General features: G+C 39.0%; 1 protein-coding gene across 3 annotated transcripts in view; it reads right to left on the reverse strand.

Moving 5' to 3' along the window:
- Positions 1 to 17,111, reverse strand: part of DLG2 (discs large MAGUK scaffold protein 2) — a 2,175,716-nt gene that overhangs the window by 66,933 nt on the left and 2,091,672 nt on the right. For all 3 annotated transcript variants that reach the window (XM_062196791.1, XM_062196793.1, XM_062196792.1), the window contains one exon: positions 9,638 to 9,713. In XM_062196791.1, the coding sequence (XP_062052775.1) occupies positions 9,638 to 9,713 (76 nt within the window). The remainder of the gene's footprint in view (positions 1 to 9,637; positions 9,714 to 17,111) is intronic.

Consider the following 17,111-nt stretch of genomic DNA (forward strand, 5'->3'; position numbering starts at 1 on the left):
GTCTTAGTAATGCTTCCCATTTTTTCACGTGTGGTGATTGAAGCGTAACTCTTATGATAGCTGTGATAGAAGCTGGTCATTCTGTTCAATACCAAACTACACCACTATGCTTGTGTGGCTCAAATTTCAGCATGACTAGGGAAATCTCTGGGGAACCTGTTAAAATGCAGCTTGCCTTCTTTCCCAGAGATTCCGATTCCACAGGACCAGGGTTGAGCTTGGACAGTTCCATTTTAAATAAGAGCCTCATCTGAGTCTGATGCGGGTGTTGCAGAAGACACATTTTTTCCCCCTGCTAAGTATTTTCTGGATTCTTCTCTTCTATGCATAGCTACCATGTGGTCATGGGTCGGGTATTCTCTATGTCTTATCTGCATTATTGGAATGGACTCCTGTCCTCTAGAGTTACTTCCCTTTGGACAGTATTCCATGCTGCAGCAGAGTGATCTGCTAAAACTCTAACAATACTAAAATACTCCAAAGGCATTTCTCTGTGCTCAACACCAAAGACCTCATGGTCTGTGTCCCACCCTCCCCTCTGCCCTATCTCCTCATACTCAAAGCTGTGTCCTTATGCTTTTGTACTTGCATAACTTTAAGCTTCTTTGGCTTCCCTTTCTATACTGGGTTGGTTTCTGTCATGTGTACTGTCACCTCTATATGCAACATTCTTTCCATGCGTTTCCATCTGTTAGATGTTATTTGATCCTTCAAGACCCATTTTGGCCATTTTCTATTCTAGAACATTCCAATGAACTCCAAGAGAGGTTCAGGTATTCCAAGTCTGAGTTCAGATGGAACCCTGGGCTCACCTGTCATTCAGCATTTAATCAGATTCTGTTTGTTATTTGCTAACCTGTTGATTTTCACAGAGTATCTCATGATTCCTAAAGGCTGCTATCAAGTCTTACTCATGGTGTACTTCCATTGCCAAGTCAATAACTGGCACTCTCAAAAAACATCTATTAAACTGGAAAGCTAAAAGAAACTAAAAGTGAAAACATTAGAAAAGAAAAGAGCACAATGAGTAAGTGAAATGGTGATGTTTCAATTTACTCTACTCTTTCCAACATTAATTAAATGAAAGCTTTAGCTTAATAGGCAATGAAAATGACACTGACTTTCAAAGTTAATTTATAAATTTCACAACTTTTGTATTTTTTATTCCCTTCTGGGGATAAAGCTGACCAAATGCCTTCAAGTATCTGAGCATGCAATTTTTTTTTTTAAAAGATCTTGAAAATATAATTAAGTTGGAAAGGGAGAAAAATTGCAAAAACTAAAATATACCATAAAACATGTTTGTGTATGCATGTGTGGTATGTGCATGTAGTAGGCAGACTTGTCAGTTATAAATTATATTAAATTTAGTATGTTAGGTTACAGACTAATACTAGTTTCAACAGTAGTACGTTTTGGACTTAGGAGGGAGATACTGACTAAGAAATATGTAAGTAATACAAGTTTTTATTTTTTAACATTTTAATTTTATTTATGTTCATTTTATTTTAAAGGAGGAGAAAGAGAGAGGGAGAGGAAGAAGTAGGGAAGAGGGGAAAGAGAGAGGGAGAGAGACATCTCTCATCCACTGGTTCACTCTCTCAATACCCACAATAGTTGAGGCTGGGCCAGGTTGAAACCAGGAGCAAGGAACTCAACCCAGGTCTCATGCATGGGTAGCAGGCACCCAACTACTTGAGCCATCAAATGCTGCCTCCTAGGGTATGGAAGTTGAATCAGAAGTACAGCCAGGATTTGAACCAGTAATCTGATATGGAATGTGGGCATCCCAATTGGCATCTCAACCCACTGTGCCAAAAGCCCATTCCAGGAAACATGATTCATTCTTTTTTTTTTTTTTAATTTGACAGGTAGAGTTATAGACAGGGAGAGAAAGAGACAGAGAGAAAGGTCTTCCCTCTGTTGGTTCACTCACCAAATGGCCACTATGGTCGGCACTGTGCCGATCTGAAGCCAGGAGCCAGGTGCTTCCTCCTGGTCTCCCATGCAGGTGCAGGGGCCCAAGCACTTGGGCCATCCTCCACTGCCCTCCTGGGCCACAGCAGAGAGCTGGACTGGAAGAGGAGCAACCGGGATTAGAACCGGTGGCCATATGGGATGCCGGTGCCACAGGCAGAAGATTAACCAAGTGAGCCGTAACGCCGGCCCCATGATTCATTCTTCATGTCATTCTATAGACTAGCATTTTTTCATCAGTAAATTGACAAGTAAACACTGTGAGGAATATGTGAACTATATACATTTATTAATTCAAAAATGTTCATTGGGTTACTCCAGCTTTCAGAGTTTAGATAGGACCTTCTTTACATGTACTAGAGTTGGAAACTCAACTTGCACTCCTCTGGGAACCACCTTCAGAGAAACAACTAACGCTTCTTTATCAGAGAGGTCTCTGTGTGCTACTCCAGTGGTTTTCAGTGGACAGAGGAGCTCAAAGTTTGGTCAACATTATTGTCACATTCAAAGGAAAATAGAATGAGTTATCCACCTCCCTGGGTTGGGCTAGTGATGCTGCAGAATTGGCAGGAGGTATCCCTCTCTTTGTCCTTTATGTAAAAATATAAGTCTGATCAAAACTAACCAACACACAATATAAGGAAAGAATCAGAGGGGGAAAGAAGAGGCAGCAAGGTCAGTCAGGAAACTGTTAAAGGGCTTGGAATACAGAACGGATAATAAAGAAACCAAGGAAGAGCTTTTTCCTGCATTTTTGAACTTTGAGGGCACAGATTGCCTTCCTGACAGCCTGTGGAGTGAGGCAATACAGCTTTTCTTCTACTCTTCCTGTCTGGATCTCTAGGTCACCTCTGGACATTTAGGCTTTTTGCACCCTCTGGTGATCCAAAGTCTGGCTCATTAAGGAGCTTTTATCATTATTGCTTTTTTCTTCCTTTCCTTTTTTTAGGGCAGTAATGGATTCTTCGCTTGAAACTCAGAATGTCACTTTGAAGCTGTTATAAAATCAATTCCCATAACTCACCATGGTGAAGCAAATAAAATTCCCAACTTGCTAATAAAACATTGTCAAAAATTTTTTTGACAAATGACAAAACAAGACTCCACTTTCTCTCTCTCTCTCTGTGTGTGTGTCCCAGAGAAATGATTCTCAATTTCTTCATCTGTGAATGATATAAAATTCAATGGCCACATGGAAAGTTGCAGGAATCTTGAAGTAGTACTAAGATATCTCAATGCCAGCTCCAGTTTGATTCAGTGGGACTGCTCTTTCTCTATCATTGCAGTTTCATCTCTTCTTCATCTGCCCCCCTCTCAGTCAATATCGCTCAAAGGGAGCTCAAGGCTTTGGAAAAGGAAACAGTGTTATTAGGAGACAGTGAGCATATTTTCAAGGATGACAGTCATATTTGATCCCTTTAGCAATAGTTTCCCATTTTCCTGTCTAATTCTACTATTTGAGTTCAGAGTTCCAGAATTCATACACCCAAGATGCCATGATAATTTTCTCTGCCAGTCTCCTTCTCCTCCAACAGACCATTCCCACTGAGGATACAAAAGATGAAAAGGTTTAGATCCTTGTTTAGGAGGGCCTCACCATGCAGTGGTACCTGAGCAACGATATAGGCACATTCAGAATGAGCTCAGAGGAAATCATGCTGGCATCTCATACCAAGAGTGCCGGTTTAAGTCCTGGCTGAACCACTTCTAATCTGGCTTCTTGCTAATGTGCCTGGTAAAGCAGCAGAAGATGGCCAAAGTGCTTGGGCCCCTGTCACCCATATGGGAGACCTGGATAGAGTTTGATGCCCCCAGCTCTGGCCTGATCCAGCCTTGGTTGTTGCAGCAATTTGGGGAATGAACCAGTGGGTAGAAGATTCTCTCTCTCTCTCTCTCACTCTTGCGCTCGTTCTTGCTCTCGCTCTCTCATTCTGCCTGTCAAATAAATAAACCTTTTGAAATATATGTGTAAACTGTCAGAGTTTTTACAATTTATACTGCTATACTTGAACAATGGCATTTATCAACTCTGTTATGCTGTAGCCTAATGATAAATAGGACTATCTATTGATGTCTGCCTCACTTTAGAAAGATTTAAATGTAAAGGAGGCACTTATATATTGCACAATGCTGGCATACAGTAAGAATATGGATAGCTCTCCTATACTCTCTCCTACATATATCTCCTTTATTTAAATTACAGGAGTTTTTAAATAGAGAAAAAAGTTTAGCATAACTCACTAGTTTTTTAACGCAAAGCAGTTTGATTGTGAAGGTTATGCAATTTTCTTAACCACTCAATACACTAGGAAATTAATACAAAACAGAACTATGAAAGAAGTTAAGGGGTGATTTTTCACTAGAGGGTGGTTTGAATGGAAACTAATCAGGAACTTGATATTTCTAGGAGGAGCTTGGCTACATTAAATCCTGGGAACCTGAGGGAGGTCTCAAGGAGGCTCATCCAAATAGATGGCCATTTAGAGCTTAGGGGTCTGGGTAGGCTGGCACTAACCAAGCTACCAACACAATGGTTTACTCAGTTTTGCAAAAGTAGACACAGATTTTGTAAAAGCACATGAAGTGGACAGAAATCCTGTGCATCTCATTTATAGCAAATGGGAACTTTCAAGTGGAGACTCTCAGGCATCCTCCTGAACATCCTCAAAACTCAGTAAGTTCCAAACTTTATTCGAGCTTTTTATGAGCTCTGACCTTCCTCTTTAGCCTCATTTACTACAACTCCCACCATAAACTTTATGCATTGGTGTCTCTGACTTGCTGGATCCTATTCCACCATGCCTGCAATTTCCACTATCATAGTCATAAGTTTACTTATGAGTATGACAACCTCCTACGCAAACATTAAGATCCCATTCAAATATCACCTCCTCTTTGCAGTTCGTTCTCTTACCCATGGCATTATTAGTAATGCTGTCCTTCCTGTGGGATTCAACAGAATAAGGTATATGTGAAGTAATAGAAAGGGCAGACATTCAGCAGTGGCCATGATCTGAATTTAAACCTGACTCTTGCACCAACTAACTGTGTGATTCAAGGCAAGTTACTTAATTTTTCTGAGGCTTAGTCTCTTGATTTTTAAGATGAAGACTGGGGACAGGCATTTGGTACAGTGGTAAAGATGCTGCTTGGGATGCTTGCATCCTATCAGAGTACCTGGGTTCAGGTCTTAGCTGGCTCTGCTTCTGCATCAAGCTTCCTGCTAATGCATATCCTGGGAGGCAGGAGGTGATGGCTTAAGAAGCTGAGTTCTGTCACCCATTTGGAAGACCCAGAATGAATTCCTGGCTCTCTGATTTGGCCTGGTTCAGTCCTGGATATTGTGAGTATTTAAGAAGTAAAACCAGCGGATTGAGAATCTCTCTCTCCCTCCTTCCCACCTCTCTCCCTTTCAAATAAATAAAATTTAAAATAAAATGAAGACTGCTAATTCTCTGAACTTATGGGGATTATGGAAATCACCAATGATGTAGTTTCATGGTTTGCCTGCCTATATTTTTCCTTTATGAGCTCCTTGAGATAACAGAATTTACCTTTTTTATTTTTTGTGGTGTCCCACAAGGCAACTAGCACTGTGTGTGGTGTTTTGCAGCACTAAATGTTATTTTAATCAATGGGTAATTCTTGAAAAGTAACTCAAGCACCAATAGGCCAATTAAAGTCCAAATTCTTTCATGAAGTGCTCTCTGGTCATTCCCATGCCTATTAATTTGAATTCTCATAGCTCTTGTACATACTGCTAATAAGACTCTTGTCACAGCCTGCTTCACAGATAGTAATTGATTCTAAAGTTCCTCTAGGGCAGTACCCATGACTTTTACTCTGAATTCCTCACAGCACATAGAGTACTCTGTACATGCTAGTAATAATAAGGTTATTTAAAATATTTTATACTCTCTCTTATTCCAAACATTTTCCTCCTCAGTTTTGCTGAATCTTCTTCCAAAGTCTCAGAGACTGAGGCCTCTGCAACAATGGCTTATTTCTATAATGTTTGTCTTAGGCTTTAAGTGAGTGGCATTTCCTGATCTATCTTTCCTACCTCTCTCCCTTCTTCAGTGTACTTTCTCCCTTCTTAATTATCCTTTGCTTTCCACTTGTGGACAACAGTTTTGTCACTGATTAATTGTTCTCATGGGGATTTGGAAAACCTTTGTGTATCAGTTAATGCATAACATTTCATGGAGAACTAATGATGTAAGCTACTGTAGAAATCACTGCATACAGGGACTGCAAAAAAGAGAGTTCCCAATGTTGTACTAGCTAATCAACCATGGCACACCTTTCCCCTACTTAGATAATATATGGCCTCAGAATTCTTCTCAATACTATATTCCAAATGAAAACTGTCTATCTATCTATCTGAAATGAAACTTATTTTTGATATTACTGATATAGTTCAAAGCTGTTATTTTGCTAGTAGGATGCAGAAAGCATTGGTGACTTAGTAACAAACTTAAAAAAACCCAGAATATCAGTTCTGCTGACTTTCAAGCCAAGGCTTCCCTTCCCACATGGCTACTCCCATCCTTGAATAGCTATCAATTCTTAGACTTTCCACTGCATCATTGAAAAAAATCTAATGTGTTTACTACTGATGATTAAAAAGCATTTTACACATATTTAGGCCTTACCAAGAATAAATCTGGCCTCTTACCAATGCTATAAGCTTTTAGGGCTTATGTTATATTTTGTATTCTTCACAAGTCCTAGCCTTGTGTCTGGCACTTGGTAGGTATTCAACAAAAATCCTCTGATATATACCCAACTATATGCGTCAACAAATAGATTTGCCTTCTCATCAGGAATCATTAAGAAAACCTACCCACATATATATACGCAGCAGTTATTTAAGAGGACCCTGTGCAATGATGTCACATCCCTCAGCTCTTGGTTCTCCAACACGACAACACGACAACAAATACTGGTGTTATCCCTTCAAAAGCAGATTTTAAAAGCTGTACAAGTCATAGCTAGTTTCACCCACTTTGGAAAGACTGAATTATTTTCTCTTAAGGTAAGTAGCAAGACAAAGATGGCTGATCTTGCCATTTGTGTCCAACATTGTCCTGGAAGTTCTAACCAGGGCAATCACGCAAGCAAAAGAAGCAAAAATAATTCATATCAGAAAGAAAGTAAAACACTCTCTTTTGCATTTGACATGATCTTGCATGCAGGAAATCCTGAGGGATCTGCTAAAAACTGTAAGAATTAATTACTAGATGCTGCAAGTTTGCAGGATATAACATTGATATACAAAAATAATTATATTTCTTTACACTTAAAAATGAATTAAAAATGAAACTAAAGAGACAATTCACATGTAAAGAATGAAACTGGAACCTTATTATAATACACAGAAATGAACTAAAAATGGATTGAATATCTAAATATAAGAGCTAACACAATAATATTCTTATTACCATGATGTACAACTTTATGATCTTGGTTTAGGCAATGGTTTCTTAGATAAGACATGAAAAATGTAAGTAATAAGAAAAAATAAATAAATTGGGTGTCATTAAAATTAAAAACTTTAGTGTGTTAAAGAACACTATAAAGACAGTGAAAAGAAAGTCCATATGGTTGGAGAAAACAATCAAAAAGCATACATCTCTTAGGAATTAATAACCAGCATATATAAAGAACTTCTGCAACTAAACTACAGAAAAGCCCAAATTCAAAAATGGACAAATGATATGACTGACATTTTTCCAAAGAAGATATAAAAATGGCTAATCACAACATGAAAAGATGCTAAACACCAGGCATTAGGGAAAAACATTTCAAAAGCATAATGAGATACCACTTCATATCAGCAAAGATAGCTCTAATCAGAAAGACATAATAACATGTGCTGATGAGGATATGGAGAAATTGGAACCCTCCTACACTATTGATAGAAATGTGATACGGTCAGCTGTAAATAAGAATGAAATCTGTCTTTGGAACAAAATGGATGCAACTGGAAATCCTTATACTTTGTGAAACAAGCCAGTCCCCCAAAGACAAATATATGTTTTTTCTGATTTGTGGCAATTAATATACAGTGCACAAAAAATGTACCATATATGAGTGAAAATGACATTTTGAAATTTGATTATTGTTAGCAGCCTTTGTCTATATTCTTGAGGAACAGAGGTTTTTGCTACTTACTACTTGTTGAATTCTTTATTTGGTAGAGGGTTAAGCTTGTGATTATAAAATAAACTGCAAGGATGTCATTATAAAAATTAAAATAAAAATAAGAAAGGAAGGAGGAGGCAGGGTGGGAGTGTGAGTAGGAGGGAAGGTAAGGTGGGAAGTATCACTATGCTCCTAAATCTGTGTATATGAAATATGAAATTCGTTCACCTTATATAAATAAAATATTAAACAAAAAAGAAATGTGGAAAACAGGCTGGTAGTTCCTGAAAATGTTTACATAGAATTATCAGAAGACCCAGAAATTTCATGGTGGTTATATATGCAATGGAAATGAAAACATACTTACACAAAAATTTGTACACAAAGTTTATAGTAATATTATCCATAATAGCTGAAAAGTAGAAATAATCTAAATGTCCATCAACTGATGAATGAATAAATTAAATCTGATGTATCCATACAATGAAATATTCCTTGACAATAAAAAGAAATGAAGTACTTACACATGCTATAACATATATGTGACTTGAAAATGTTATATAAAGTGAAAGAAGCAGTCAGAAAAGACCCCATAGAACACAAGCCATTTATATGAAATACCCAGAACAGGCAAATCTACAGAGATAAGAAGGAGGTTAGTGGTCGTTTACAGCACTGTAGGGGTTGGAGGTTGTGGGAAACAGGAAGTGAGTGCTTACAGAAGCTGTTGATATAAAACTGGATCTCCTCCTCTATACCTAACTAAACATTTAAACATAAAATTTAGTTCTCTGATAGGGGTTAGACTTGAGTGATAGAAGGCTTGGAAAAATCTTATGAAGAAGAAAACTTTTGATTTTTTTTTTTAGGGAGAGATGAAATGCTCTAAATTGATGGTGGTGATGGCTGTTCAACTCTCACATCCCAATACCCACTGCTTTGCATACTCGAACTGGGTGAGTTGTGTTGTATGTGAATTACATCTCATTAAAGCCATTATTTTAAAAATTTATAGATGTGCATTTTTGAGTAAACAGTTTGATTTTGGTGATTAAATTTTTTTGTGTTAATTATCTCTTTTTCTATGTCTGTCACAACAATCCATGTATTCACTCAGATGATTAATGTGTATATGTCTAGAGCACTGATTAGTTTTATAACATACAACATATTAGTTATATTTCTGATGAGCAGATGCCTTTTATGAAATCCATCCTTTTAGAACATTAATTAAAAAAATAAAGAGGTGAAAGCATTTAAACTCTTTTTTCCCTTCATTTCATCACGTTCATTAACACATTATGTCTGTTGACTACTGCCAATTTTACCCTCAGGATTTAATATATAACCTACTTCATCAGAAGTCACGTCATTACTTTCACCAATACATTTATAACACTGCTCTACTGCCTGGTAGTTCCACAATTTGTTTGCTACTGAATGCCTAGATGTTAATTTTAGTTAAATCCATGGCAATTGACAGAACTTAATGTTTCCATCATTTTGTACCTACCCCTTTTGAATCAATCACTCCAGGTTTTGCATTAAACTTCACTGTCTTCAATCGGGCACGCTCCTTTCTTTCCACCCTAAAGGAAATTGAAAATGAAGAGTTTATTACATGACAAGGCATTAATGGTTAAGTTCCTTATTAAATGAAGAAAACTTCTTCCTATTCTTACAATTAAAATAAAATGTGATCTGAAATATTCTTCTTTTGTTCAGTATGAAAAGTCTTGGTATAAAGTCTCTAAGCTTCAAGCATGTGCTTTGAAATGTTTGTGTTACATGCACTGAGTCATAGTATTTGGAAGGAACAAAGAGGTAGAGAAAAGCAATTTTGTTATTTAAATGTTTATATAGTAAATCAAAATCCATTTTTAGAAATCATAGTCCCTAGAGATGAACACCTGAACGGAGACTAAATAGGGTTTTCTTTCCCTCTCCTCTTTCCTTCTTTTTCCATTTTCCTCCCCTTCCCCTTTAGAATGCCAGTGTATAAGGGTACTTCAAAAAGTTAATGGAAAATGCATATTATGAGAACATTATATATGAATTTCAATTTTTTTGCACCAAAAAAACCTTTTCTTTGAATTACATTATTTTAAAAAATTCTCATTTATTATCTTCTATTTATTTGAAAGACAGAGAGAGATCCTTCATCTTCCAGTTCACCCCGCAATGCATATAATAGATGGGGCTAGGTCAGGCTGAAGCCAGGAGCCAGGAACTCAATTCATTTTACCACATGGATGGTAGGGGCTCAACCACCTGAGCCATCACCTACTGCCTCCTAACATACACACTAGCAGAAAACTGGAGTCAGAAGTAGAGCCAGGACCAGAATCCAGGAAACTGGATATGAACTTCAAGTGTTCCAAACAGCATCCCAAGTGCTGTGCCAAATGCCTATCCTTAATTCCACTTCTTCCATGAACATGTTATATTTATAATCTTGACTTTTCCATTTCTCAAATGTCCTCCTGTCATCTCTACAGATTCATTATTTCACCTTCCATTTCATTCATTCATTGAATACCATCGAGTGCCTACCATGTATCAAACAAGGTGCTGGAGAGCAAAGAAACGAATTTTAAATATGATTCGAATGAGTTCATAGTAATGTGCTCTTGGGAAGAACAGAGATGTAAAGAAAGACTGAGAATGCTGTGCAACAAGACTGCTGATATCAATGTGGGAGCACCCATCTCATTAGCAGGATGAAAAGGAGGTGTAGAATGCATGGGGTGGGCTTCTTGGAGGAGGTGTTGATTTATCTGAGATTTGAAGGATGAGAAAGAGCTTGTCAGGAGGAAAACTTGAGGGGAATTCACCAAAAGGAGGAACAATATGTGCCATGACCCCAAAACACAAGAAAGCTAAAAGATTACAGGAAGATTCTGGTACAGCGTACATGCAAGATGGGGAAGGGAGGGTAGTGAGGTGATGGGATGCCTTCCAGAAGTTATCCATCTACAACAAGAATTTGAGTTTTCACCCTGGAGAATTCTCTTGGATTTTTAAAAGATAGAAAGCGGCAAAGTAACAGATTAACATTTTAAGAAATGATTCTGATGGAGGTGGAAGACAGACTGGAGGAGGGAAGGAAGAGGAGGCTGGGGGCCTATTTAGAATCTGTTGCCATAATTCAAGAAAGAACTGGTGAGAAATGATAATGAGGTGAAGGAGAGGGAAGGTCTTGAGAAATAACAGGAAAATAAAATTAGTGGGACTTGTATTTCTTTGAAGCCTGGGGTTGAAAAAGAGGAAACAAAGAATCTAAGTATTTCCCAGATTTTTCTGAGCCTCTCCAGTTACACGTGATCATTCCTTCCTCTAAGCCATAGTGTTACTTATTGGTATCCCTATGCCAATATTAGCTTTTGATTTTCTTGTGTTTATTTTTGTCTTGCATATACAAGGTTGTATGTTTTTTGAGGGCAAGCCCACATATCACTCAATAGTGCGTTATAGCAAGTTCTCAACAAGTAATTGTTGAACAAAATTAATATTCAATGCATTGCTTTTTTAAAAAACAATTATTTACTTGAAAGAGCTATAGGGAAGGTGAGGAGAGGGAGAGAAAAGAGAGAAAGGAGAGAGAGAGAGGGAGAGAGAGAGAGAGAGAGAGAGAGAGAGAGAGAGAATGAATATCTTTCATCTGCTGGTTCACTCCCCTCATGCCTTGCTTCAACAACCAGAGCTGAGCCAGGCTAAAGCCAGGAGCCAGGAGCTTCTTCCTGGTCTCCCACATGAGTAGCAGGGGCCCAAGTACTTGAGCCATTCTCTGCTGCTTTCCCCAGGCCATTACCAGGGAACTGGATAGTCAGTAGAGTGGCTGGGACATGAACTGGCGTCCATATGAGATGGTGGCATTGTAGGCAGTGGATTTACCCACTAAGCCATGATGTGGGCTCCCAGTGCATTTTTTTTTTTTTTTAATTTATTTGACAGGTAGAGTTGCAGACAGAGAGAGAGACAGAGAGAAAGGTCTTCCTTCTTTTGGTTCACTCCCCAAATGGCCACTACGGTCGGCACTGTGTCGATCTGAAGCCAGGAGCCAGGTGCTTCCTCCTCCCAAGCACTTGGGCCATCCTCCACTGCCTTCCCAGGCCACAGCAGAGAGCTGGACTGGAAGAGGAGCAACCGGGACTAGAACCTGGCGCCCACAAGGGATACTGGTGCCGCAGGCGGGGGATTAACCAAGTGAGACACGGTGCCGGCTGCCCAGTGCATTTTTTAACATGACTTTTTTAGGTTTAAATATGTCTAGCTCCAGTTTTAAAAATGGGAAAAAAAAAAAAAGGGAGGAAAGAGTAGGTGTTTGGCCTTGGATTAAGATGCCCATGACCCACATTGTAATACCTGGGTTTGATACCTGGCTCTGCTCCTGTCTGCAGCTTCCTGCTAATGTAGACCCTGGGAAGCAGCAGTGATGGCTTAAGTAACTGGGTTCCTACTAACCACATGCGAGATCTGGATTAGGTTTTCAGCCCCCAGCTTTGGGACCAGTTGGGGTTCCACTGCAGATAACTGGGGAAGGAACTAGCAGATGAGAGTTCTCTTTCTGCCTCTCAAATACATTTTAAAAATTACAAGAGATTCTTTAAAAAAGCAAAGGAGAGATGGAAAGAATCTGAATCTATAGAAATGTAATGGTTTATGAGATCTAAGCTATTCATAGATCAATAATTAGCAGATACTCCTTTCTGAGAGCTCTTTGGTGTTTCCAATGGAAACACAGTAAAGATCAGGGTTTCTATAGTTACAGAATGGAATTTCAGAATATATTTATTTCAGTGTGAGGGTAGAATATTTGAGTAGAAGCAGCTGAGCAAAACTGTTCAAATCTAACCTCAGATATTAAAGCAATATGTTCCACTGAGAGCTTGTACTTATAGCTGACAACACCAGTTGGAGGACAGCAAGAAAGACTTCAGATAACATAAGCTGCCAGGTGGAAAGATGTTCACTGAGAAAAGGCCTACTCCAACTTCATCAGCTTTTCTCCATTTTAATCCAAGTACAGATGATAATTCATATTCCTCTCTTTGGATTCTTCTAAAGTTGTTGTTTGGCCCTAGATTTATTCTGGCTTCTTTGAATTAGCTGTGCACTGAACTAGTGCTTCATTCGAAAGTGCAAAAATGACTGTAGCATGCAGAGAATACATTTGATTGACGATACAAATATATTGTGCATAAACCCACAGAACTCTCACATGTATAATATTCAGCTGAGCTCAATATTCAACCCTAAGGACTGTTTGGACAGAGCATCTTAATTTTCTCTCCTTGGTTTTTCTTTTTAAAAATTTTATTATTTATTTGAAAATCTGAGTTACAGAGAGAGGAGAGACAGAAGGAAAGATCTTCCATCCACTGGCTCACACCCCAAATGGCTGCAACCTGCCAGGACTGGGCCAGGCTGAAGCTAGGATCCAGGAGCTTCAACCGGGTTTCCAGTGTGGGTGGCAGGGGCCCAAACACTTGGGTCATCTTCTGATGCTTTTTCCCAGGCCTTTAGCAGGGAGCTGGATGGGAAGTGGAGTAGTTGGGACATGAACTGGTACCTATATGGGATGCAAGGGTTGTAAGGGGCAATTTTACCCACTGTGCCACAACACCAGCCCTTCTCCTTGGTTTCTAAGTTTATTCCTTTGACCTTTCTTAAGAAATGTCCCCAAAGTGGTTCAACAGTCTTAAAAGGTTTACAAAGAATACTGTCAGATATATAGAAAATCACACACATATGCACCCACCTAATATTTGCTATGGCTTATTATCAATATTCAAATGGCATTAGTAAAAATAAGACATTTTTTAGCCTTACAGAGTTGACATATTTTTGGTTCATTCATGAGGGAACTGGAATGTCTTGCTTTTTGGGGTGGAAAGTTTCAGTAATAATGATAATGATGAAACTATAAATAGCAGTTGAAGATTTGACACAAAATTATTAATGAAGTTTTTTTTTTCACGTTTATTTACATCATCTCATTTGGTCTCCACCATAACCCAGTGATGGTATCATCAATCAAATTTTATTCTAGGGAAGTGAGACTGGAAGATTGTAGACTAAAGAGCAGTAGAAACAGAGCATGAACCTACACCCGCTAAGGGCTCACTTCAGAGTCTGTCCACAGCCATTCAGTTTGGGGAAACAGCACTCACGGGAGGACCTTTCATGCTTGTCTTTTCCAATGGGAATTATCAAGAAATAAGATATCTTAGATGATTCATTCACAGTTTTAAGAATAACTGTACCCTTAGATGTCTTGGCTGAGTTTTTCATAAACGATGGCCCCCATCTCCTGCATCCCTATTACCCAAATTTCCTAAAATTATACAAAGCACAAACAGATCCAAGCATATAATTACTGAGGTAGCACTGTTATACCACAACAGGCTGGCCTCAACATTCAAAATAAATTTTCTTTTAATGCTGACATCAGTTTAGCTAAATGTCTGTTCATAACATTCTATCACACATGCTAAATTGGTTTCTCTCCTCAACATACTGGACTCCACAACCATGCTTTCTCATCACAGAGGCCTGCAATAATTGCCTCTCCTTGGTAGCTGTGGCTTGTCTTTTGTTCCTGTTTCAATCACTTCCTCTCCTAGTTAGGATACATGAGGATAGTTTAATTGATGAAATGAAAGTTAAGTTTCAGAAGTAGGACACTAAACAATGTATTGTTCTTTTCTCTGGCATCAAAAACTAAAAATACAACAACAACTAACAAAGGAAAACAGCCATCATTTGAGTGTACTCTGCATTAGAAGCTGGTGAAGACTTACTTTATCCATAATCTGTACAACAGTTCAGAGCTTAATGTGGAAATGGGCACACAGTAGGTGCTTAATGAATCCATGCAGAATGAATGAATAAAGGAATGAACTTTGAAGGAGTCTTAGTTCTTGGCCCAGATGTGAAAAATAAGGTTTACAGAGCTTAAGTGATTTTCCAAACAACCTATGTTTTCTGTAAAAAGTTATTCACCATTTCACAACCTTTTTTCTTGGTAAGAATCTAGGTAAAAGTTTAACATTACTTTCTCCAATTGCTTTACTGAACAAGACTCCTTTGACAGAAATAGATACTAAGATCCAAAGGCCTTTACCTAAAAGAATGGTGGACCACCTGTGTAGATTGACTGAATTGCAATGACAATGATTGCTATACTTTCATTCTGACACTTAGAGTTAAGCAATTAATTAGGTTATTTAAGCAGAAATAATCCTCCTCATCCCAGTTTCATCACTGACCAAAATACTGAAAATATAAGCTGGATGGCAACATTTGAGCAAACAATTCTGACATCCAGAATCCTCAGATACCACCAAATGGTCATTCTTTAACGAGCCCAACTGTTTCCTCCTCCCTCTCACCCATATCCCATCTGGTACTTTCAGGTTCTGGCCAAACACATAATAGGGTACGGTTTGGAGCACTGGATAGTGAGGACATCATTGAGTGCTGGGAGTTCCTTTGCCTGTCCCTCACAGGCTCTGTAGGAGGGACAACTGAAAGGTCATCCCTATTAGTGGAACACAGGCTTTCTATAAAGGTTAGGTGAATAAACTCTTATATAATGTTAGCAATGAGCTATCATCTGAGAACACAAGTGATTAGCCACAGTGGACCAATGACTAGAAACTTGGATTAAAAGGCTTAAGGACAAATACCAATTTGGCTACTCAGAAACTATGTAATCTCAGAAAACTGAGATTCCATGATAAGAACCCAGCTTTTGAAATCATACAAACTTGGATTTGAATTTTGCCTCTGGGGACTGGCACTGTGGCAGTGCTTCAAGTCCCAGCTGCTCCACTTCCAATCCAGCTCCCTGTTAATGCACCTGGGAAAGCAATGGAGGATGGCCCAAGTGCTTGGTCCCCTGCACCCATGTGGGAAACCCAGGAAAAAGCTCCTGGCTCCTGGCTTCAGGCTGGCCTAGTCCTAGCCTAGTCCTGGCCTAGTCCTGTGACCATTTTGGGGAGGAACCAGTAGATGGGAGATCTCCCTCTTTCTTTCTCTCTGTAACTCTCTGCCTTTCAAAAATAAAATTACAAACTCTTTTTAAAAAAAAAAGAATTCTGCCTCTGCCACTAACTATATATAGGTCTGTGACTTAGGACAGTCTTCGAATCTCTTAGCATCTCAGTTTTCATGTTGGTAAAATCACCATAGTAACATAGACTTCAAAACAGATGAATGTTAAATGAGATAATATAACAAAATTGTTCAGCAGTGTCTGATACATTGTAAGAACACAATCCACATTCAGCTGCTTGCTAAGATGATCATGAGAATGCTGTCCATGATGTCACTTGCCATCAATAGTCCCAATGGCCTTGTCTGTAAAAGGGAGGTAATAGAGGTCCTTGTTTCAAGTGCTCACTGCTGTGGTCAGGCCTACCCTGCCAGCTGGGCAAAGGCATGAACTTCTCTTTTCCCTTTCTTTTCAAGGGGACCTCCGAATGTGGGGCACCAAACCTAAGAGCTGTGGTCTCTGTAGCCCTCTTGCTGCCAGTGTGATTTTGGCAGGAAATTTAGATTCTCTGGCTATTTCTCTGATTGGTAAATGCTCCTACTGCAGTGCTCCCGATTTAGTGGAAAGCTCTCTGTCCTAATGGAAAACAAGTAATTTGTTGTGTATCCGTGGGTTAGTTCCTTGACGTCTCTGACCCTCAGTTTCCTTACGATGTTTTTGTGAAGATGAAATCAAACTCGTGTTTTTGAAAGCAATTAGCATGATACCTAATGCTATCATCAGATGGAAGCCAGCCCTCTGTCTGCTCCCCTTGGTAATGACAGAGTAGCTGTGGGATACTTACAGGCTGCTCTCACCAATGACAGGCTCCAGGGAGCGACCCTACAACAGTGCCTGACACAGATGCTGAGCAAGTAAAGTCTGCTGAACTGAATTTGTCAGCTTTGACTTTTGTACCTTTGGGAGACAGGACTGCATGTGAGTTGAA

This window comes from Lepus europaeus, chromosome 7, assembly GCF_033115175.1.
Source record: "Lepus europaeus isolate LE1 chromosome 7, mLepTim1.pri, whole genome shotgun sequence".
Classification (NCBI taxonomy): Eukaryota; Metazoa; Chordata; class Mammalia; order Lagomorpha; family Leporidae; genus Lepus; species Lepus europaeus.